Genomic DNA, 24,603 nt, shown 5'->3' with positions numbered 1-24,603 from the left:
GAAGGTGGCAGTCCCTCAGACCCTCCATGGATCTCCATGGACCTCCAAAAGGCACAGCTCTCCCCAGTGCTGGGCCCTTAAAGAAGTACGGAGTCCCTGACTAGCAGGGACCCTGGAAGTCATTAATGCCACACTCACTTGACTCCAGCCCTAGATTCTTCCATCTCTTTCTCCCTCCCCCCATTTTCCTCCTTCCTCCTTCCGTCCCCAGGGGGTCGGGCCCTGAGCTGGTGCTGGGGATTGCGCAGTAAATCCTGGTGCCTGCCTTCTTGGGCCTTACAGTCCTATGAGCAGACAGACACTAAACAGATCATCAAGCAAACATAACTACGTAATTATCATTGTGATGAGGCTTGTGAAGGAAAATTACAGGGGCCTCGAAGCATGGACAAAGGGATCTCACCTAGCCTGGGAAGTTATACTGCTGGGCTATTGCCCACAATTACAGGCTTGAGAAGGATTCTTTGTCTTAATTGAGATATATTGGACATATAACATTGTATGTGTTTAAGGTGTATAACATTGATTTGACACCTTTATATTGCAATATAATTGCCATTATAGGGTTAGCTTCACTACTAATGTCACATCACTGTTTCCTCTCGTGACAGGAACAAGAGCTAGTCGTCTAACAAGTTTAATGTTTATAATACACTTTTGTTGGCTATAATCACAGAAAAGGATGTTTAAGATGTTCTGGTTTGCCCCCCAGCCAGTGCTAGCTGGGAGCACTCATTCGGTCCCTGTGAGGGGATTGGCGCCAGGATCTTCCCCTGGCCTGTCTCGGCCTCCTCACTCACCTCCCAGGGAAGCCTGAGCACTGGTCCGCGGGGGTAAACCAGGCATTCATAATTACATCCCTTTCTTCTCGCTCTCCGCTTGGCAGCAAGCTACCCCAGGGAGTATATGGGTCTCTCTGCTCACTTGGGTTTACATCTCACTTGGGAAGTTACTGAACCCCGTTGTGCCTCAGTTCCTCCTTTGTAAAAGAGGGATCCTGGTGCTCTCTGCTGGGCAGACGTGCAGTGAGGATGAGATGAGGTGACACCGAGTGAGGGTCTGTACGAGTGCCAGCCATGCAGCGAGCCCTGTGAATGCTGCTTGTGATTGACTGTGGTCTTACTCATTCCCCTCAATGTACCGACCAGGTATTCGTCCACTTACTCATTCATGCTTGCATTCATTCTTCTTTGTTTTTTAAAGATTTATTTGTTTGAGAGAGAGAGAGAGAGAGAGAGAGCACACGTGAGCATGGGGAGGGGCAGAGGGAGAGGGAGAGAGAAAATCCTCAAGCAGACTCCCTGCTGAGAGCAGAGCCTGCCACAGGGCTCGACCCCAGGACCCCAAGAGCATGACCTGAGCAGAAACCAAGAGTGGGATGCTTAACCTACCGCGCCACCCAGGCGCCCCGGAGCAATCTTTCAACAACTATGTATTGAGCGCCTGCCGCAGGCCCTGTCCCGGCTGCTGGAGATGCAGTGGTGGACAGGGAAAGACAGACAGACGCGCTGCCTGCACGGAGCCTGCAGTCTAGAGCAGGAGGCGGCCAGCAGTACACAGACAACAAAGTCTGCGCTAGCATTTCCGGGGGTGAGCTGCGAAAAATAGTGGCGCACAACAGGGAGGCGGGATGGTTGGCGAGCGCCTCTGAGGAGAGGTCGTTTGGGCAGAGATCAGGAGAAGGGAGGAAGCAAGCCTGGCCGCTCTCCTGGAGGAGGAGAAGTCCAAGCAGAAAAGCCCCTGCGCGCAGAGGCCCAGGAGGAGCCCATTGCAGCCGTGTTCCCAGCAGCAACCAGAATGCTAATGGGCTGGGCGGAGTGGACAAGCTGAGGGTGACAGGAACGAGGAGGAGCGACAGCTGGGGTCTGGCCCAGGGCAGGGCAGAGCCTGAGAGCAGAGGAGTTAGCGGGAGCGGGCTGCTGGACGGCGTGTGGACCCCTCTGGTGCCAGCCAAGCCCAGGAGCAGAGAGGGCCGGGGCGGGGGGCAGGGGGCAAGAGGTATGGGGGCTGAATTTTAAGCATTGCTCGCTTGCAGTTGAGCACTACTCTGAAGAGAACCAGAATGACCTCTGGGTGGCAAGCAGCTGCCACAAACCTGTGCGTTTTATCCCAAGGAGACCCAGGCCCTCACCCAGAATAACTGTGCGCAATAGAAAGGCTCCTCCGACGAGCAGCTGCATGGAACAGAACACACCGCTGGCAGCAAGAAGTGACAACTGACTCAGAAAAATAACCACTCAATACCTATCACACACATTTCCTCGCTATGTGAGTCTTCCTGGGACTCTCCTGCAATCCATTAATGAGGGAGCCAGTTTGCATTCCATGCACCCCCAGCAAGATGGCAGCTGGGAACCAGCCGTGGGTGAGTGGGAGAAAAGCTGTTTTGGGCACAGCATGTCACCTTCAGTCACTGTGGGAGCGACTGGCTGTAGGTGGCACTGCATCCTTTCAATTGAATGGAGCTCTCCAGCTGTTTTGTCCCCTGCTGTATCCAGACGGCATAGAACAGCACCCCATCACAAGCACGTGGTAAGCAGTTGACCAGTGTTTACGGAATTGGTGCCTGGGTGGTTTTGTTAACCCCATTTTACAAGGGAGGGAACTGAGGCTTAGAGATAGTCATGGAGCTAGGAGTGGTGGTCTGGGCTTGAACTGAGGTCTGTGGGAGCCAAAAGCCTGAGCGCTTAGCCTTGAGGTCCCACGGTGGGCTTCCCTGCTTCAGCTCCCACCCTCAGCCTGTGCCATCCTTTCATGAGTGTCTTCGAGAAGAGGGACCCGGACTAACCTGCCACAGAGCACAATGGCTTGGAGATAGCCCATCCACACCTCTGGACCAATCTTGGCTAAGTCCTCCCCCACCCAAAGGTAAGAGAGAAATCCTGCACTGGGGGATGCTGAGTTTTCTCGGGACGGAGTTAAACGGCCTTCCAGGGGCTCAAATCCTAGCCCTGGCAGCGCTGCCCCCTGCCCCACCAGCCACACCCACAGGGGTACCCACATGGGATCCCATGGCCTGCTCGTTCCCAGTGGCTCTGGAGGCCCATTAGAAGGCTCCAGGCAAACTGGCCATGAGAAAAAAGCCTGGGAGCCTCCGTGGGGTATGCGTACAACCCACTGACCTTTATTTCTCATCTGCATTTCAGACCTCCTGCGAGCTATTAAACGCTCACCAAATTCACTGGAGGGGTGGGAAGTGGCTGAAATGTACAGACAGTGTCCCAGAAATGATTCCCAGGACGCTTCACTTCCGCCCAGGCAGTTACCCTGCCCTTGGATGTCCTTGCTCCCAAGTGCAGTTTACTCAAGTCCTAGGACTTGAGGTTTGCCCTCGGCAGTCCTTGAGGAACCCCTGCTTCTCAGGCCCCAGGTGTCTCCTGCCTAAGAGAGAGGGCAGCTGCGGTGGGGGTGGGGCTGTGATCCGCAAGGGGCCCTAATCCTGCGACCCCATGGTGACTGTGTCCTTCCTCTTTCCAGGGGAAGACACCTGCTGAGCCCTGCAGAGACAGGCCTAGTGTTCAAGAACTTTCCTCCTCCCCTTATTCTTTCTCCACCCCCCTGCTCCCAGAATCCCCAGGGAAGAGGAAGCAGGGGGAGGCAAGGCAGGAAAGGCCCCAGAAGGCAGGGAGAAGGCCATGGCTTCAGAGGGAAGCCAGCAGGTACTGTGAGACGGGAGAGGAAATTAAAACTCTCTTTCAAAAATGCAAGAACGGAGGGCGCCCGGGGGGCTCAGTTGGTTAAGCGACTGCCTTCGGCTTGGGTCATGATCCCGGGGTCCTGGGATCCAGCCCCGCATCCGGCTCCCTGCTCGGCAGGAAGCCTGCTTCTCCCTCTCCCACTCGCCCTGCTTGTGTTCCCCCTCACGCTGTCTCTCTCTCTCTCTCTCTCTCTCTCTCTCTCTCTGTCAAATAAATAAATAAATAAATAAATAAAATCTTAAAGAAAAAAATGCAAGAACGGGGCTGCCTGGCTGGCTCAGTCTGGAGAGCATGCAACTCTTGATCTCAGGGTCATGAGTTTGAGTCCCACGATGGGTGCAGAGATCACTTAAATAAATAAATAAACTTTAAAAAATAAAAAGAAAGTAAAAATGCCAGAACAAGAATCCTGTCTTCTCCCTTGCTCTCCCCAGCTGCCCTGACCATATCCCAAAGAGCATCCAACCCACATCCAACTGTGGGGTCCACAGCAGTAGCTGGAGCCTTGGTCATGGACATGTGGCCTCAACTGCAGGTGAGTGGGGCACGGGGGAGGGCCGGAGCCATGGTTCTTGGAGGACTGCTGGCTAAATTCCTTTATTGCCTCCTGCCTGTGGACTCCGGCATTACTCCTCCTCTAAGGAAAATGCAACAAGAAATGTAAGGACCTATGGGGCACCTGGGGGCTCAGTCGGTTGAGGGTCTGCCTTCGGCTCAGGTCATGATCCAGGGATTGAGCCCTGGCATCTCAGGCTCTCTGCTCAGTGGAGAGTCTGCGTCTCCCTCGCTCTCTGCCCCTCCCCCCACTTGCGCACACATTCTCTCTCTCTTGCTCACTCTCTAATAAATAAATAAAATCTTAAAAAAAAAAAAAAAGAAATGTAAGGACCGATTCATTCAGTTCCTGGATTACCTTTCCTGGGGGCTCAGTCTAAAAATTCTCAGGGGTACACCTTTCCTGGGTTTTAATTGTGTGTCAATAACCATGGCTGTCCTGTATCAAGTACAAACCACAACCCAGGCCCAGGATGTGCCAGCTACTGTCAGAGCTGACATTTGTCCTCAACTCTACCTACCCTGCTTCTGACCCTTACCATAGCTCTGGGACAGAAGTGGGGTTAGGCCCATGTGACAAATGAGAAATGGCAGCCCAGAGAAATTAGGCGGCCACACCCACACAGGGGTCAGTGGTGGGCCTGGGAATGGAACCCAGATTGTTTGACTGTGAAGCTCTTTCCAGTGGAATGCTCTCCCTCGGTGGGGGACGACCCCTACTCACTGGGCAGTGGGGTGAACTCCACGGCTGACGTGCTGGTGACCTTGCTGGGATCCAGCTCCACACGATGGTATTCAAAGATGGTCCTTCGCCGAGATTCTGAAACAGAGGCAGAGCCCATCATCAGAAGCATCTCATGGCCAGAGGCCTTCGAGGCTTGTCCCTGGAGCCTGATAGGTGGGCAAGAGATTGCAGCAAGTGGATTGGGGAGTCAGGATGCAGCCACTGAGGGGAGGAAGAAACTCATCAACCTGGGACAATGATCTTGAAGCTACAGAGACAGGACAGGAGCTGACCCTGAGAGGGGAGCTTTGTATTGTCAACAGGTCAAACTACTCCACACACAGGCCTGGCTGCCCCTGAGGTCAGGACGTAGGAGCTCCCATGCTTCTGCATGGCTCTGTGTCTTCACAGCTGCTGTTCCCTTGACCCATAATGTTCTTCCACCCCTTCTCTCCTTGTCTAGCTCATCCTTCCAGATCCAGCTCAGAGCTACTTCCTCCAAGCAGCCTTCCTTCGCCAGCTCCTTCCTCTTCTTTACCCAGGCCAGGCACCCTGCTCCCACTGCATTCCCCATATGTGGGGTCATTAGGGTCTATTTAGGGCCATTAGACTGTGAGCATCTGGTCCTGAACCTGACCCACAGTGAGCACTCTGCAAATGTCTGCAGATGCACAGGTTGGACTTGGAGAACCTCTCCTGTCCTGGATGGAAGCCAGAGCGAGCTTCAGGGCCAGGCAGCCAGGGGCTGGGCTTATGTTCTGCCTCAGTCCCTGCAGGAACTCCCTGCAGGACATCGGTGTCAAGAGACTTGAGTTCTGATTCGAGTTCTACTCCCAATCTTAGGGCCTCAGTTTCTTGTCTGTGATGTGGAAAGACAGAAACACCTGCTACAACACACTTGGTTGGAAGAAAGTGGAATTGAGGATGAAAAGACTTCTCCTAAAATGACAATCTGAGATGTTTGATATATCCCACTGCATCCCCACACCCACCCAAGAACCGTGACCTGGGGGGGGGGTGTCCTGAGGCTCTGAAAGGCCAGCAGCCAACCTACGAGCTTCGTGAATGAATTTCCCTACAAGAGGAAGGAGTCATGTAGTGTTCTGCCTGCCCAACACCCCTTCTTCCTTTTGGAAACAGCACTCCCTTTGGGGAACTACCCCGAGTCCATTCCTACATGTGATCTGCACCGGAGCTACCACCTTCCTCCAAGACCCTTCCTCCCTGGCTGCACAGTGATTGGTCCAGGGCTGGGCATGTGATGCAAGCGGACCAATCAGAGACCTTCTCTGGGGCTTTTCGACTGTAACCAGAGGCCCTTTGCTTTCTAGCAACGAAGCTGAGAAAATGTAAGCTCCAAGTCCGTGAATGACCCCAGGTCCAATCTCACGCACAAGCCTCATGAAGCAGAACATAAAGGTGGCTCTCCAGCCTCTGGTGTCCTGCCCTGGTTCCTGTCTCTCTGGCTCTCAGTTCTTCCTTTTTGTTCTTTGGGCTACTTCATATTACCCCTTCCACTTAAGCTAATTTGAGCTGGGTTCTTGGTACTGGAAGCCGAGAGTAGGCAAGAATGTAAGTTATTGTCTCTGCTGAAGGTGCTTTGGAGGAATCTTCCCCAGGGTGGCAGCACAACTCGTCAGGCCCAGCTGTGAAAGGAAGGGGTTCCTGTGCTGGGTGCCCCATCCCCCTGCCCTCCTCCTGAATCTGCTTAAAAGAACATCTCACCTTCGTTTCTGTCATTGGTTTATCCCTGATCTCGGAATCGATGCCTCCTACTTAACCCAGGACTGAACCGCAGTTGGTCTGGTGCTCTCTCCCTACCATACCACACTGCTGTGCTAGAGAGCAGTGATGCCCGCGTCAGCCGCTGAAACATTCCCAGCGGCAGAATGTCCGGAAACATCGTCCTATGCAATGAATGAGTCCTGACTGGTGGGTGGCATTTGCTGACTTCTGTGGTCTAAATACTCCCCAGGTTGATTTCAAGCTAACAATCTGGAGTCACTGGACACACCATCGGGAAGAGACGTGGTCACTCTGCTCTCGTGACTCTACACAAGGGACCCCGCCCCCGTAGCTTCTGGTTTCTTTGCAGTCGGCCTCCGCATCCGCGGCTTTGCTTTCACGGTCTGTGGCCCCACACCCACTTCTGCCCCCCTACCCGCCCCCCCCCCCCCCCCCGTCAGCAACGCCACTCAACTCCCTCCATCTCCTCACAAAAGGAGGGTGAGTACAGTACAGGAAGATATTTTGAGAGACAGACCACATTCACTTAACGTTTATAACATGACATTACTATCATTGCTCTATTTTATTACTAGTTACTGTTGTTAATCTCTTACTCTGCCTAGTTTATAAATTAAACTTTATCATAGGTATGTGTGCATAGGAAGAAACATAGTATCTATAAGCTTCAGTGCTACCCCTGGTTTCAGGCATCCGCTGGGGATCATGGAAGGTGTGCCCGCAGATAAGGGGCGGACCACTGTATTTGTGTTTCTAAAAGGGTAGAAGGGAAACATTTACAACGTTTCAGTAAAAATAAATAATTAAGCCAACATCCCAAAGATGGAGTAATTGTGTGCTTATTGTTTTCCTAAGCAAGCCTAAGTCTGAAAGGGAAGGAGCCGAGAGGAAAACTTCATATATCTCAGGCAGTCACTGCCCGATGTCTACAGGGTTACCAAGGTCCTTCGGAGGAGACACTCCTCCGTCAAAAGCTGAGGGAGTGAGTTTCACAGAACCCTGTACACACACACAATTTGTTTGGTACAAGAAAGGCCCGTTGCCAAGCAGGAGGGGGGTCTGGAAAAGATTGGGGTGAGGAAGGTCAGCTTTCTGTAATTTTTCTGCTCGGTTTTTAATCTTTACTCTGTAATAAAGGTCCATAGGCGCTGCAGGGCCCTCCCCGTGCGGCACCAATTGCTATGGGAAGGAGGCCTGGGATTTGAGTGAGCCTAGGGGATGTGGGACATCTAGATAGAGGACACCCGGGCAGCCTTCCACAGCCCCGTCCCACACACCACCCCCAAGGGCCATCTCTCCTTCTGAAAAATCACCCCTTTTAGCACTAAAATGTAAGGGAAAGAAAACAAAGTGAAATTCCAGATCTTCCAAGGGGCCTGAGACCATGGGGTCTAGAGTCTATGTAAACTTTTCTTCCTTATCTGCTTCCTCCCTCAAGACTCAACTCAAAGGACACGCCCTCCCTGAAGGCTTCTCCACCCTCCCTGGGCACAGTTAGTGGCCCCTCCTCTGAGCTTCACAGCTTCCTGCATGATGTCCAGTGTTACCTGTCACACCGCTCCATCAATATTGACTTTGCTGGCCACCTGCCCCACCAGGCTGCGAGCTCCCTCCATCCCCCAGTCCCTAGCACCAGGCCCTGCACATAACAGGGCCTCAAGAAATGACTGTGAATGAATGAGTGGATTATAGATAGTCACAAAACCTTCAGCAACTTATTATAACTTCAGTCCACAGCCTAAAGGAAGAACGCCCTTCCTCCCCAGCCCACCAGACTATGGCCTTTCTCAAAAGGGCAGCCCCCAATGGGCTCTGCAGCCAGACGTGCCCCTTCCCACCTTAGAGCTCAAAGGAGAGGAGAGCTGGCTTTCCGGATCTCTCCACCTGCAAGGATGTAGAGGACAGCTTGTCCCCAGAGTGGGAAGGAAGGTGAAATGGCAGCGACAAGTGGAGTCAGGGTTGGGCTTGAATGGAGACATGAACTTGTCAAGGAGGCCGATTTCAGGGATAGAGACACACAAGCAGCAACCAGGGAAGGCGAGGCTCCCAGCAAACCTCACACCAGAATCTAGGGATGGGTCTCCCCACCACCTGGGCCGAGGAACCAGAGCTGGGGGTGTGCTTCAAGGAAGGACACAGCCAGACAGGGTCAGATGTGCCCCAAAGACCGTCACTGATAGCCCTACCGGAAGGCAGGGGAGATGAGTACAGTAGGAAGGGAGATGAGGGTGGGCGTGTGGAAATAGACCTCTGATTAAAAATATTTGCTCACCTCAGCGGCCAACTTGTACTTGTTTGAGTGTATGGCTTTGGTAATATTTTTATTTCTCTATAAACAGAACTCTTAATATCCCTGCCTGAGTTATTTGCTTTTGGATTATCTCGCCAACATCTGGGGCTCGCCCAAAGATGATGACGTCCATCTGCATGACCAACAGATCCCTCCGGAACCAAGGCAGAGAGGCCGCGCCAAAGCCACATTTCTGGCAGTTTGAGACGTTCTGTTTTTATCTCTGCCTCCACTCATCAAAGATCCCAGAAATACTAAGATCCAGACGCAGAAAGCGTCTGCCCAAAGCTTCTGCCCAAACAAGAGACATTAGCAGCTCAAAAGAGAGGTTTACATGTCCCATTTTGTTTCAAAACCAGACACCAGTGGGGAAGAGTTGGATGGGTCAGAAGAAATCAGACTGACTAGTCCTGCCACAAATTGCCCTCCAAAATGGGTGGTTCCAATATAAAAAATATAACATGGTAGTTTTGGAAAAAGTTTGTGTCTTTTTGTTCATGTATTTCCTTTTTTAAAAAAGATTTTATTTATTTATATTGACAGAGAGAGAGAGAGAGAGAGAGAGAGAGCACAAGCAGGGGGAGGGGCAGAGGGAGGAGCACTCCCCGCTGAGCAGGGAGCCTGATGCGGGGCTCCATCCCAAGACCCCAGGATCACGACCTGAGCCAAAGGCAGACGCTTCACCCACTGAGCCATCCAGGCGTCCCTCATTCATGTATTTCCTTGCTCATTTGACTATTCATTCAATAATCATAAATGGAGCCCCAGCAGGGGACCCCAGAGGTGAGCACAATGAGGGTCCCATATCCCAAGGGGTGGGCTACAATTTGGAGCCCTGAATAATGAAATCCTCATGAACTGATTCCACTAATTCAGAACCTCTGTCAGTTTTGACATTGGCTACACTAAAGTTGCTTTTATTCTGTCCATGAAAGAAAGAGTTGTTTTTTAAGATTTTATTTATTTTTTTGAGAGAGAGAGAGAGAGATAGCGAGAGAGCACAAGCAGGGGAGAGGGAGAAGCAGACTCCCCACTGAGCAGAGAGTGACGTGGGGCTCAATCCCAGGAACCTAGGATCATGACCTGAGCAGAAGGCAGACACTTAACCAACTGAGGCACCAGGTGCCCCAAGAAAGAGTTTAAAAAAAAAAAAAAAAGATTTCATTTATCTACCTGAGAGAGAGACACAGCTTGAGAGAGGGAACACAAGCAGGGGGAGTGGGGGAGGGAGAAGCAGCTTCCCCATCGAGCAGGGAGCCCGATGCCGGGCTGATCCCAGGACCCTGGGATCCTGACCTGAGCTGAAGGCAGATGCCTAATGACTGAGCCACCCAGGCACCCTGCCCAAGGAAGAGTTTCTTAAACAAATGAATAGAGGAAATTTTATTGACTTCTGGGGGCCCGGGAGGCCAAATAAAGAGCCTATAAGCTACCTTGTATGTTTTGTGTGCCTCTGCAAAAAGCTGCTGCTAATTGCCCATTGATCTTTTCTCTGCATCAGGCATGCTCTGCAGGCTCTCTGCTGCAAAGCCGGTGTAGCAGTTTATGTAAGGAAATAATGGTAAGATAAACTCTGTTTGCAGCATCTCCTTCTCTCAACCCCAAGAGTGAGACTGTGCTGAATTCCCCCCCGCCCCCCGACCCGCCGCCCTCAGCCAGGGGTGGGAGGAAAGTGGAGCCTGGGGAAAGAGACAGTCCCTCAGACCAGACACCAGACTGGGTTCAGTGGCTGGGGGATTCTGGAACAGTGGGGAAACCAGCCTCCACTTCTCATTGCACTCCAGGCAGGGAGGGGCTTGGGTACAAAGACAGCGATACCATCCATTCTGGTGGCAGTGTCCCAGGGAGGCTCAGACAATGGGGATATCTGTAGTAATAATAGGAGTTGCAGACCAGAGGGCTGCCCCTGAATTTGTGTCTCACTGAAGCCACGGTTCACGGTTATTTGGGATTTACTGTTATCTGCAGCTCAGCCTAATCCAAACTAATTCCCTACTTGTGGGTTGAATAGCAGACCCAGAGGAATCTGACCTCTCAGCCACATAAAATCCATCACTCCCCAAAGCAGAGGTGGTGGCCCATTTAAAAACCCAATGAAGGCCATGGATGCTGTCCCAGAAAAATGCTTGCATATGAATATGCTCCATCCACCCCTCAATATTCCTCCTAAAGTCTATGCTCGGAGCCAGGCTAAAAACCTCGGACAGAGAGAGATGCAATTAATTACCAAAGTACTTCTTCCACCTCAAGTGGCATCAGGCCTCTGTTCTCATTTGGGGTCACCAAAGGGCAGAGGACAAGGTCTCTGCTGCTCCCATTCCCTTCAGGGTCACCCTCTCTTGCACTAGTCCTCATTTTTCCTGCCGCGGGCACTGAGCGAAGCCCTGGGGCCACGGTGAGCCCCCAAGGATCCCATGGCCAGTTGGGGAGAAGGGGCCTGAGGAAACCATGAGTTCTGCTGCAGGGAACAGACAACATCTGAGCTGGACCAATGGATGACGAGAATTTTGCCAAGTGACAAAAGGGTTAAAATGGGCACCATTTTATACAAGAACTGTGTCATAGAGGGGTGCCTGGGTGGCTCAGGTGGTTGGGCATCAGCCTTTGGCTCAGGTCATGATCTCCAGGTCCTGGGATTGGGCCCCATGGCCCCATGTCGGGCTCCCAGCTCAGCAGGGAGTCTGCTTCTCCCGCTGTTTGTCCTCTCTATCAAATGAATAAATAAAATCTTAAAAAAAAAAAAAAGAACTGTGTCCTAGAGATGTGGACAGCCCTTGGCACGTTTGGGGAACAAGGCATGCAGACCAGTGATGCCTGACAGAGAGTGGTGGGTGATGAAGGCTGTGTCAGCTGCGCAGGACCTTGAATGCCACGTTAAGGATTTTGACTTCCTGCTGCAGCAACAAGGGGCCAGAGAATGACATAATCAGAACAGGCACAACTGCCCTCCTATTTTTGTAGGTGGGCTGTGCTTCCTCCCCCTGCCCCTCTTCCTGCCTCCCCACATCTCCCTGGCTTGCTCTAAAACAGCCTTTCATTCCAGAATCACTGACAAAGCTCAGATGCAGACACTCCCTGGGGGGATCTGACTTCCTCTAATTTAGCCTCATACAACAGCTGGATCCAACACACATTTCCTGAGACCCCGCCAGCCCACAAAGCCCCGTGAGAGAGGCACCAATGAGACAGATGGGGTTCCGTAAGGCACACAGGCAGCGGGTACCTGGGCGCTAAGAACTACCCATCCCACAAAACAGCCTGGGATGTGCGCACATAGGGCTGTGGGTGTTTGGGGAGCCGAGGAAAGGATTCGCCCTCCAGCTGGAATGGGGCTGGGTTAGATTTAGAAAGTCTCAAAGGTCGACCCCAGGGTTTAAAAAAAAAAAAAAAAAAAGGAAGATCTGGGTTTTAGTTCTCTCTCGGAGCTGTGTGATCACAAGAAAGTCACTTCACAAGTCTCTGAGCCTCTGTGTCCTCGTTTAGAAAGTAGAGACTTCACTTGCAGTGTTGGGAGGATGACCAAGTAAGATAAAGCTCAGAGCCTGCAGATGGGATGGTAATCAGTGTGGTAATCAGGCAGCCTCCAATGTGGCCCCCAGTGGCCCCACCTCCTGGTATTGACACCCAGTGGAATCCTGTCCTGAGTGTGGGCTGGACCTAGTGACTTGCTTCTAACCCATAGAATATGGCAAAAGTGATGGGATGGCACTCCTGAGATTAGGTTACAAAAAGACTGGCCTCTGTCTGGCCCATCCTCTACGGCTGTCTTGCGTGCCTGCTCTGGTGGAAGCCAGCTAGCTCTCCTATGGGGAGGTCCACATGGCGGGAACCGAGGGGGGCCTCCTCAAGGAAGTCAATCCTGCCTACACTCATGTGAGAGTTCTTGGAAGCACACCCCCACCCCAATAGGTGGTTGAGATGACTGTAACCTGGCAAGCACCTTGAGAGCTGCCTGGGCAAGATCCTGAACTGGAGGACCCAGCAAAGCCATGCCGATCCACAGAAACTCTGGGCTGATAATATGTTTGCTGTTTTAAGCTGCCACGTTTCAGAATAATTTGTTATGCAGCAAGAGCTAACTAATACAATCAGAGAGATACTGAACTAGGTAGCAGCCAGCTCAGTACAGGCGTTCACCAGCCAGTGAGAACTGGGCTATGGTGCGGGGTCTTGGTGAGCCGCTCGCTAGAGCACTGAGTGTTCAGGGAAGGTCAGGGAGGGGCAGGAGGAGTAGTGGGAATTTATCTTGCGGAAATACAACAGGGCATAAAAATAGCTACTTGCAAGAATATTCACTGCCGCATTATTTGTTGTAGCAAAAATGGGAAACAGCTGTAAAGCCTATGTCCAGGGAGTTGGCTAAATTAAGGTACATCTGTGTGACAGGCTATCAAGTAGCTATTAAAAGAATGAGGTGTGAGCTGATATGGAATGATGGGCAGGATATACTTCGTTCAAGGGCAGAACAGTGGCATCATATACCATCGTTTGTGTTAAATATCCAAACCTATGCTCACCTGTAGGCTTATAGTTCTAGAAATAAGCCGGTAGTGGGGTTGCCTCCAGAAAGGAGGGACTAGGGACAGGAGTCAGGTACGGGAGAGAAACCTAATTTTTTCCTTTTTTCCCCCATTGTCCCCCCAAACCTAACTGTTTCTATACAAACTTTTGTATCTTTTGAGTTTTAAACCAGGTACATTTATTCGTGCAAAAATATCATTTTATAAATTAGGATAAAGAAGAGCATTCATAGGGACGCCTGGGTGGCTCGGTCAGTTTGGTTTAAGCGTCTGCCTTCGGTTCAGGTCACGATCCCAGGGTCCCGAGATCAAGTCCCGCATCGGGCTCCTTGCTCGGCGGGGAGCCTGCTTCTCCCTCAGCCTGCCGCTCCCCCTGCTTGTGCTCTCTCTCTCTCTCTGACAAATAAATAAATAAAATCTTAAAAAAAAAAGAAAAGCATTCATAATAACAGAACAGTAATTCATGTTAATGGCAAAAATCTCAAAGGTGATGTGTACATGGGTGAAGTTTGGAAAATTGCCCCTATGTACACGATTGTTTTCCCACTAGCTACAGAAGTCATGTGAAAGTCCTGTGGGCGTGGCATCTGACGTGTGACACACCAGCATCAGGACATCACATGCTCCTATTCTGCACTGTTTGCTACCATACCAGATGTCTTGCTGGACTATCGAACACTGTGTCGTGTGCTAAAGGCTAGCATAGGAAGATATCCTAAAGCAGGACTCACAGACTCGATGCGCCAGACGTCGGACCGAACGCTTCACGTGCATCATTGCATTCTTTTTCACAATACCTTAGCAGGTACAAACCACGTACATCCCCCACTACAGATAAAGAGATAAACTTTAAGAGGATAAGTGACTTGCCAGAGGTCAGATGCTTGTGGGGAGTTTGGACTCCATGCTTCCAACTCCAGAGCCAAGCCCCTCACACTGGACTGAACTTTGCATGTGGAAGGTGCTGGATAAAGGCTTGTAACATGAGCCCTGGTCCCTTCCCTCAGATTTCCGTTAGGGACAGAGGCTCTGCTCAGAGGATGAATCCCTCCATGATTTCCTCTTCATTGTATCTCAAGAGCACCCAGAACATAGTGTAGAGTAGAAACTCAGAACATGTGTATTGACTGAACTCAACCAACAGATGCAGGGAAGATACTTCCCCTGGAATCCCTGGAGTTCCCAGAATGGTGGCGCCTTGCCTCTCTGCAGGAAAGCACTTTGGTGCCTTCCACGCATGTCCTTTCATCCAGCCTGGTGTGGCTAGGGTGAAGTTCAGAATATCCCCTAGTCCCATCAAGTACAGATAGAGATAGAGGAGAACAGACAAGGGTCTGCTCCTCTTTGGGGTCCTGCAGGTTAGACAGAAGAACTTTTTTTAAAAAAAGATTTTATTTATTCGAGGGAGAGAGAGAGAAACATGGGGAGGGACAGACGGACAGGGAGAAGCAAACACCCTGCTGAGTGGGTAACCCAATGCGGGGCTTGATCCCAGGATCCCGGGATCATGACCTGAGCTAAAGGCAGATGCTTAACCGCCTGAGCCACCCAGGCGCCCCTAGACAGAAGGACTTTGGCATACACTGCACAGCAGAAGAGCTCAGGTTCAAAAGTGCCAGGGGTCTCGAAACAGAGGGTGGTGTGTCTGCAGTGCCTCCCCCAGAAATGTGAATTCAAGACCCTCTTGGGAGTCCGCAGGGAGGTTAGAAGCAGAAGAGAAAGAGCTGTGATCCCCCCAAAATATCAGAACTGGAGGAGGACCAGGAAGGAAAAAGCGCTGTTCCAGCTACACCTCCCCCCATTTTACAGAAGAAGCAACTGAGGCTGGCGAGATCTGATTTGCTGAAGGACAGAGAGATAATGATGTGGCTGAGACTGTCTTCCTTCCCCTGAAGCATCCTGTGATGCTCCTATCACCTGGGATGGGTTTGCAATTATAGTTGTGTCCTGGGAGGACTCAAAAACCCTAATTTGGTGTTTTGGGAGATTTTCTAAATGGACGGGGTGCTGAGTAGCTCCTCTCCCCTCCAAAACCAGAGCAGCACCTCCCACTGGAGATTTCATCGGGGTGTGGGGGGAAGGGTTCCTCTGCTTTAATGAAGAAAAGTTGGAACTCGTTATGCTCCGTCTTCCCTCAGTTCCTGCTCAGCTCTCTGTCCTCCATCCAGCCCCTCCACTGCCAATCCCCACCCGCCTTCAGTCAGAGCTCAGTCCAAGCCCATCGAGAGCTCCGCTGGATCCATAGGGACTCACCTGGTACATCCGGGGAAGGGTTGAGAATCATGAAGGCGTCTGACAGGCCTGCTTTGACGGGGTGCTGGGAGGAGCTGATTTCCAGGACGGACATAGGGATCTGCAGCAGGGCAGAAAAGGCTCCATCTACCTCCCTAAACACCGTTGGGTCAGCCTAGACCTCCCCTCTGAGCTCCAGATGCATCCGCCTGCTGTGCAGCACCTCTCGGAGGACTCAAATATATCCCAAATCCAATGGCCCCCCACCCAAACTGCAAGTCTCCCCCACACCATCTCCAGCACATTTCCTTTTTTTCTTTGCTCTCAGTGGATGGCACCTCCGCGCAGGCCAGAAACCTGGGAGTCACATCCTTTCTTCCATCTCCGCCTTCCTCCACCTAACACATCTCCAAATCCTATTAATTCGCCTGCTCACTGGCTCTTAAATCTGTCCAGTTCTCTCCATCTCACCCCACCCTACTCCAAGCTGGCAACATCTCTCTCCGAAACCATCCGCAGCCTTCCCTCTGAGCCACCAACACTCTGTTCTGCACTCTGAAACCAGAGTGACCTTTCTCAAGGGCAAAGCTGGGTGTTCCCCTGCCCTATCTTGCCCCCCACTCTCTCCCCTCCAGCCTTGCTGTCTTCTTTCAATGCTTTGAACCAGCCCTGCTCTGTCCTGCCACAGGACCTTTGAACGTGCTTCTCCCTCTCCTCATTGCTTCCTTGGGTCCTATGCATCCTGCAGATTTCAACTCTTTTCCTCAGGGAAGCCTCCCCTGACCTCTGCTGAGGTCAAAAGCCTCATGAAGAAAAAAAAAGAAGCCTTGTGAAAGGCGCTCCTGGCACCAGGCACCTCTACTTAGGAACACTTGTCACAGTGGTGATTCTACATTTGTCCCTGCAATTACCATCTATCTCCCCAACCAGACCTATAGCCCTACAAGGGCAGGGCCTCCGGCCATCTCATTAACTGCTGTATTCCTAGCACCGAGGCCTACGCCTGGCACATTTGCAGGCTCTCTACAGATATTTGCTGAATGGAAGACTCCAAGACCCAGCCATCTCCGCAGCTAAGCTCACTCACCTCTTTGTAGCCAAATACAATGCGGCCATCGTGGTACAGAGCTGCCTGGAAAGTGAAGCTGCCCCTGTCCTCCCGGCCTTGGAGGTAGACGTGGTCCCACTGAACAATAAAGACTGTCCCTGGGGAGGAGAGCAGAGACCTAGCTGGCCGGGGAGGCAGGGCAGGGAGGACCTCCCCCCTCTCATGCTCTCTCTCTCTCTCTCTCTAATAAATAAATAAATAAAATCTTAAAAAAAAAAATAAATAGAGGGGCTGGACCAAGTGATCCCTGGAGCCAGTTGACGTAAACTCTGAGATCTGGTCTCACCATTGTCAAAGTAAGCGACTGTCGAATTCTCAGAGTAGCCAGGGTTGAAGTTGGCCATCAGAGGCGCCACGTACTGAGTCGCTGTGAGCATCCGATGGATCGTGTCCCCCATGAAGATGAAGCCTGGGGTGGGGATAAAGGCAGAGGAATCACCAGAGAAGGCCTAGAGGAGTTGCTTCCCTGTGTAGGAAGGGGCGGTGCAGATGGAGCTGGAGGCAAATCTTGGACCTCTGTTCCCCATCCCCACCTGCTGGGCTCCGGGTCTGTTGTGTATGGAGCAAAAGGGCTCCAGAGCAGAGAAGGCTCTCCTTGCCCCTCCAGGTGGGCATAGAATTCCACCTCTCCCTGTCCCTGGGAAAGTGCACAGGAATCTAAGATGGGCTCCTCATATCAACAAGGAGCCTGATCCCAAGAGCCAGACTCTCAGTGAAGTCTCCTCCTCCCTTTCATTCACAGACTGAAGCACAGGGAATACAGGGATTGCCCACAATCCTGGCCTGAGCTGGCCCAGAAGGACACACACACACACACACACACACACACACACACGCAAGTCAGCCAACGTCCCGGAGGTGGTCCAACACACACATTCATCTCCCTCCTGAGACTGGGGTCCCAAGAGAACCCAATGTGGGACCCCCCACCGTCTATCTGTACACCCCTGTCTCCAGTGACCCTTCCCAAGTAGGTCCCTTGGGTTCTGGCTGAGATCTCCAAGCCTCCCCCAGTCCCACCAACACAGCCTTACCTCCAGTTGCTATGGCGATCTGCCGCAGAGGATGCCCGTAGAAAGGAAAATCAAAGGACAAGACCACTCTCTGCAGGGCACGGGAGAGAATCAGCATGGGCCAAGCTGTAGGCTTGGAGGCCAGGAAGCTGGCCACCCACACTGCCCCCTGCTTGTCTGGACAGGGCAGGGGGCAGGCATGTCCAGGACAGGCCCCCAGCACCAGGGGTGGGCACCTTCACTCTGGCCAGCCCCCCCCAGGGTTCCCCGGAAAGCACCTCCCGGATTACGGACCTCAGGCCACAACCACGCCCACCGACCAGGCCGAATGCCCTGGCCCCCGGCCTCCCCGCCCAAGGCAGCGCTGCCAGGGACTGGCATACTCACTGAAGCCTGCCGGTGGGTGTTGGAGAGAATCCTGTGGACCTTCACTTGGCTCTGGTTGGCCTTGGCCACGTCCACCCACAGCTCCTGACTCCGGGGCTCACTGGGGCCGTACAGACGGGACACATAGTAGTTGTGGTTGTCCTCCTGCCCCCACCCGAGACAGAAACCACAGGAAGTATGAGGAGTCGGGCTGGCCAGGAGCCATCCTCTGCCCCTTCCCCGTACAGACTTCTGATGTGAAGTCACCGCCCTCCCTGGAGCAGGACCTGTGGCCTTGAGGGCTCGTTTCAGCCTGGATGTCCTGGGTTCCCCTTGGCCCCAGATAGTAGCTCAGTACCAGACCCACAGCCATGCCCCAACAGCTCTGGCCCCAGCCAAATCCACACCTGCTGTACCCATGCTCAGCCCTGCCATTTCCAGATAGGCCAGGAGGCTTTCCCTGCAGCCCCTGAGTATCCACAGAGAGCATCCAGGCCAGAGTTCAGCTTGGGGCATCAGCGAGAAACAGACAGGGCATCCCCAAACAGCGCTCCTGTCTTCAAGGAGCTCTCAGATCGAAGGGGAGACAGTCGCTGCCCAGGGTTACCCTGCTTCAGGGAAAAGAAAAAATTGGATCTTAGAAGCCACCAGTCTAAAGATGGAGGCAGAGGGGTGCCTGGGTGACTCAGCTGGTTAAGAGTCCAACTCTTGGTTTCGGCTCAGATCATGATTCAGGGTTGCAAGACCGAGTCCCGCATCGGGCTCTGCTGAGCATGGAACCTGCTTAAGATTCTCTCTCTCCTCGGGGCGCCTAGGTGGCTCAGTCGTTAAGCCTCTGCCTTCGGCTCAGGTCATGATCCCAGGGTCCTGGGATCGAGCCCCGCATCCCCGCCCACTGAGCAGGGAGACTGCTTCTCCCTTTCCCCCTCCCCCTGCTTGTGTTCCCTCTCTCGCTGTGTCTCTCTCTGTCAAATAAATAAGATCTTGAAAAAAAAAATAAAGTAAAGCTAAAGATTCTCTCTCTCCTTCTCCCTCTGCCCCTCCCCACCCCTCAAAAAAGTAATAAAGAGATAAATAAAAAATAAAGATGGAGGCAGACCCTGGATCTTGGGAAGCTGCTAGTCTGGTGGAGGAGGTACGACTTATGCAAGCGGGACACACAGACACAAACCCTCAAGCAGAGGGAGAACTCGGGGCCGACATGACAGTCACCAGAGGGCTGAGAAAGAGGAGAGAAGCAGCAGTGGTTCCTTCGAGACATTTCTAACCTCTACCATGAGCCCGATGCAGATAAAGAACAAGCCAGAACACAGCAGGCTGGGAGATAATTCTGTAAAGCCTCTCCTGCACAGAAGCATGTAGGGCCAGGATGTGAAAGAGGACAGGAAATAGCAGAAAGGGTGGCAGAGCCCCGGTGGGGGACGATGTCATAGCATTTCAGCCCACGTGGGAGCGCCAGCCATAGGGGAGGAGGCAGAGCCGTGGCTGCAGAGATGGGGCTGCTGCCCGTGAGGAGCCCTGGACACGGCGGGTCCTTAATCAGGCTGTCCAGTGCCAGGGGCTGCGGACACAGCAGAGCAGACCATGTTCTCCCTGCCAACCCGTCAGCTGCCCAGCTGGCCCTTGCCCTGGGCCCAGCACGAGCAGGGATGGAGGATGCCTGTTCTCTCCCCCTGCCAAGAGGCAGACTCTGCTCATCTGACAAGTGACACACTCTGGGGACCTGGGGTCAGGGCCAGGTTGGGGGGGAGGATGAGCAGAAGAAAGATGGTGTGGCAGGGGAGGGGGCCCTCCTCACAGCCACCACCTGGTTCCTCCCCTGCAGCCTCCAGACCGCCCACCCCTCCACCCGCCCTCCGTGCGGCTGTCAGACGACTCTAACGCCCGTGCAAGGCCACACCACTCCGCTCACAAGCCATCTGGGGCTCCCACGGTCCTCTCCTATAAGAACAGGCATCCCCCCCCGGGTGAGGTCTGCCTTTATCTATGGTTATCTATGGGGGGTTAAGCACAGAGGATATGCCCAGCTGGAGGATGTGCCGACGAGTGAACGGTCACAAAGCATAGTCATCGAAGGCCTGCTTACCCGCTGTTTCCCTGCTACCACCACGCATTCTGGTGACCGGAATGGGATCGTGTTACCAAGCAAAGCAGGACAACCGCAGAGAACAGACACGGGCAGCTATGGTGGGAGTCACCCAAATGCAGCTCCCACGTGGGAACCGGAGCAGACCTGTGTTTAGAAACGGCTGCTTGGAGGCTTGGAGAAGGGTCTGGTTTCTATCACCTGCTTCCGGGGACTCACCCGGTGAGAGCTTTCGCCAAACCTCCAAGCGTCAGAAATGAGGGCCCCCTGGCAGAAGCCACGCTGCTCTGGTCGTTCGAGAAGCCCAAACAGATGCTAACGTGTTTCTGCTGCCTCAGCTAAGAGAGCAAACGGTGGAGTGACTGGGGAGGTGTCGCATAGGCCCCCTCTGAAACCAGGTCAGTCTCACGCAAAGGCAAAGTCTTTTCCTCTGTCCGTTGTTTTCTCCTTGTTTCCTCCGTTGTTTCTTGTTACAAACTGCTGTTTGTAACTGTAGAGTTTAAGTATCCTCTGTCCGTTGTTTCTCGGGTGTTTAAGCAACTGCTCCGACTGGAAGGGGATGTGGGCCACTTTTCGGTCATTGGTTAAACTCTCTTGCATCAGAAGGACCAGCGTGGGTCCTTTATGGGGCACAGAGCTGAGGGGACCGTGTCGTCTTCATCTTCTCACCCCCAGCACCTCCCTAGCCCAGGGCTTGGCACCTGGCATATGGTGGGTGGTAGGATCTGCCTGCTGAATTAGTTCAGTCACGAGGATCCCACAGCTGATGGGGCCTGAGGTTGTACCGAGAACATGTGGGGTGGTGACAAGGACAGCATCTTCCCTCAGCACTGACAAGCCACTTATGAAGTAACCAGCTGCCTCCCCTGGGAATCCAAGTCTGTGGAAAGCCTTCCAAAGCAGGCACGTCCTGCACACAGGAGGAAGTCCCCTGACTCCTCAAGCTCTTCTTTGAGGAACTGAAGCTGGTGAGGGAGACGCTTTCCAAGCAAGGAAGAGAAACCCTGGCTCCACCCGACAGCAAGTGTAGGACACGGGTGTCTCTGTGTTATCAGGGCATTGTCCTAAGTGGGACTGCTTGTTCATAGAGAGGAGAAGGAAGAGCTTACATGTATTTGGCTTCGATAAATATACGCTGGGTGAGTGAAAAAGAGATGTGGGCCTGGAGAGAAAGAAAGAAGCCCTGGTTTCTGGCTGCTTTCCAGGACCCTGAGATCAGGCTGTCTGTCATCTCCAGCCCTTAGATCCCATAGTAGGTGTCTACCTCCTCACTATAGACCTTTCTCCTGACACAGCTCAAATAGCTCCTCAGAACCAAAAGGGCACTAACCAGAAGAGACTTGCTTATGGGGTGATCAGAGGGTCTTCCTGGGAGACCCCAGACAGTCCTTCACCAGCACAGACAGTGGGAATCTGAATGGGAAGAGAGAAGTGAGAAACCCAATTTCTGGGAGAATTTTCCCTGACAACACCCAGGCTGCCATGTTTTTCTTCTAGAAAGTCAATCACTGCTGGCTTCTTTTTTTTTTTTTTTAAGATTTTATTTATTTAGTAGAGAGAGAGCACACAAGTGGGGGGGAGGGGGAGAGGGAGAAGCAGACTCCCGGCTGAGCAAGGAGGAGCCCAACGTGGGACTCGATCCCAGGGCCCCGGGATCATGACCTGAGCTGAAGGCAGACACTTAACGGACTGAGCCACCCAAGCATCCCACTGCCGGCTTCTTGACTGACCATGGAGGGGACAAGGGCACGAGTCATGTGGAAATCCCCCAACCTTGGGGGCACTTCCCATTTGTTACGGCAGGCCCCTGCTCACGCTGCTGCCAACACCCACAGTTTTGATAGAGGAAGTCCACCCATGCCAGAGATGGGTAAATGCTTCCCCATAACCATTCTCTCCTTCTTCCTTTAGTTTCCATTAGGCACATGGCCACCCAGCTAAGACTATGTGTCTGAGCCCTCCTTACAGCTGAGTGGGGCTACGTGACTACGTCCAGCCAATGTTAGACCAGCAGAACAGCTGTCCTCAGTAGGAATGGGCAAGCATCTTGGACCACAGCATAGAAGGCACGTGTTGCAGAGGGGAGAGCAGCAAGATAGAGGGAAGCTGTGTCCCCAACACCACGGAGACACCACATCAACCCCCGCTTACTTACACTCGCACTATTACATGTGGGAGAAGAATAAACTCGTGCCTAAGTCCCTCATCAGTTGAGCATTTGTTACAATAGCTGAATCTATGTCCTAATTAATACAAGCAAGATCCTGAGAGTCCTCCTTAGGCCGGTCAATCCAAGGGCTTCTTCGCCGTAATCCATATACATGCGTCTCCTAAAAGGGTTTAGAGGCCGTGCCTGATGGTGAACTTGTCCCAGGAATTCACCCAATTCAGGCTGGTCAGTGTGTTGGGCCTGCTGTCCGCGGGTCAGTCCCGTTCCCCCTGAGAGCAGCCCTCCAGACACTGTGGCCTGGAGGCTAGAAGCTAGGATAGGGGTGGCCTGACAGTACAGAGGGTCAGGGGGCATAGCCTGAGCCAGACTACTTAGCAAGTCCACCAAAGGGAACTGTGTTTCCTTGAAATGCGTGTAAGAAGCCCTGGTCAATAATCCACATTCGTTCTGGGAGGCAGCATGACGCGGATTTCAAACATTTTTGGTCATGAAATCCTTTCTTCCAATTAATCTTCCATGGAAGCTCAGTCCATAAATGACATCAAAGTATGGCCATTCTGGGGGAAGGAAGGAAGGGCCTGGAGCCCAGCCTGCTGGGCCACTTCCTCCTCCACCACCCTCCATCCCACGGCAACCCCTGCAGGAAGTGCTTCTGTGAGCCCTTAGGGTTCCATGGAGTGCACTTTGAAAACCACTGCTCTAGGGTCGGGTGCAGGGGCTGCGGAGTCAGACAGACCAAGTTCAAAAACTGGCTCCACTATATAGTAGTTAGTGCCAAACATTACTCTCCTCTCAGCTTCTGTCCCTTGTCAGTAACCTCCCGCACTGAGTACTTGAAAGGATTAGACAAAACATATCCATGTAAGCTCTTAGCCCAGTGCCTGGTCCACAGTAGGTGTTCGCTAAGTAGGAGCTATTACGATGATTTTATTGGGCCTTTCCAAGAAAGGTTTTGATTGTGGAGGCTGCCTCCTCCAAACCAACCCCAGCTCCATCCTAAACATCTGCTGTTACAGTGTTTCTTCTGCCTCAATTATTCATGCCTGGAGCCAGCCAGGCACTTCATTTCTGACAGCGGGGCAGCATTTACCTTGGCTGAGCTCAAGACGTTTCTGGACAGGAACTCCGGCTAAGCTGTCACCGTCGGCCTGTCAACTGCCAGCCAACTGGCAGGTGAAAAATGCTGGGGCAGGCCACCAAGGGCACCCTGCAGGGCCTGCTGGAGAGATCTGGCCAACCAGGCTTGTCAGGACGGTGCTCCAGGCAGCTGGGTCCAACCCAGGAGGTGCTGATGGGATTGCTGGGGGAGGGGGCATCCATTCTCTGACTCCACCATCCCACGAAGCCTTACAAGACCCATAGGAATGTTCTCCAGATCCCTGCTCCTCCAAATGTGCCCCACACACCAGCAGCATCTGCATTACCTGGGAGCTCGTTGGAAATGCAGAATCCCGGGCCCAACCCCAAACTTTACTGGATCAAAATCCAAATTGGAACAAGCTTCCCAGGGGATTCTTTTGCACAATAAAGTTTGAAAAGCACTGGTCTAGAAGCAGCCCCTGTCTGGACCAAAATGCCAGGCATTTTCATCCACGAGGAGATGGTATGTTAAACCCTTTGACTCCTAAGGCAGAAAGACCTGGGCTCTTGTCCTGGCTCTGTCATTCACTAGCTGTGCAACCTGAGGCAAGCACTTCACCTCTCTGTTCCAAGACAGTATTAGACATACTCACCTCCTGGGGTAGGTGGGTGAATTCCATGTCAGGCCATAGAATGAGGTCTGCACTCGGGAAGGGCTCCCATAACATCGCCTGTTATTATTATTTTCCCTTACCTCATGTATCCCCATAATAACCTCCATCTGCCCTCTGGAAGTATTCAAGTCTCAGGTTAAAACAAACACACACAGAACACTTGCCATCACAGAGTGGAGAAAGCGGGTCTATCCTGGAAAGGGAAGGGACCCAGGCCAGACAAAGGGGCACTGGCATCAGCACTGAGGGCCCAGGGTAAAGAGGTGTCAGGATGGATGAGGCTGACCTAGGAAGGCCCTGGAATTGGGGGCTTGGACGAGGCTCAGAAAGAGGGCAGGGAC

At 52.6% G+C, this 24,603-nt stretch overlaps 1 protein-coding gene across 1 annotated transcript in view; it reads right to left on the bottom strand.

Annotated features, from left to right (window-relative positions):
• PLXDC1 (plexin domain containing 1) overlaps window positions 1–24,603 on the bottom strand; it is a 55,553-nt gene that overhangs the window by 13,120 nt on the left and 17,830 nt on the right. Inside the window, exons 3-8 of the mRNA XM_028089915.2 lie at window positions 18,274–18,417; window positions 17,908–17,977; window positions 17,160–17,282; window positions 16,853–16,971; window positions 15,787–15,886; window positions 4,978–5,073 (exon numbers count right to left, since the gene is read on the bottom strand). Of these exons, the coding sequence (XP_027945716.1) occupies window positions 4,978–5,073; window positions 15,787–15,886; window positions 16,853–16,971; window positions 17,160–17,282; window positions 17,908–17,977; window positions 18,274–18,417 (652 nt within the window). The remainder of the gene's footprint in view (window positions 1–4,977; window positions 5,074–15,786; window positions 15,887–16,852; window positions 16,972–17,159; window positions 17,283–17,907; window positions 17,978–18,273; window positions 18,418–24,603) is intronic.

This window comes from Eumetopias jubatus, unplaced genomic scaffold, assembly GCF_037043125.1.
Source record: "Eumetopias jubatus isolate StellerSeaLion01/CBP00866 unplaced genomic scaffold, mEumJub1_p1.0 scaffold_10, whole genome shotgun sequence".
Taxonomy (NCBI): Eukaryota; Metazoa; Chordata; class Mammalia; order Carnivora; family Otariidae; genus Eumetopias; species Eumetopias jubatus.
Note: the sequence above shows the minus strand (reverse complement) of the source record. Positions and strands in the feature narration are given on the sequence as shown.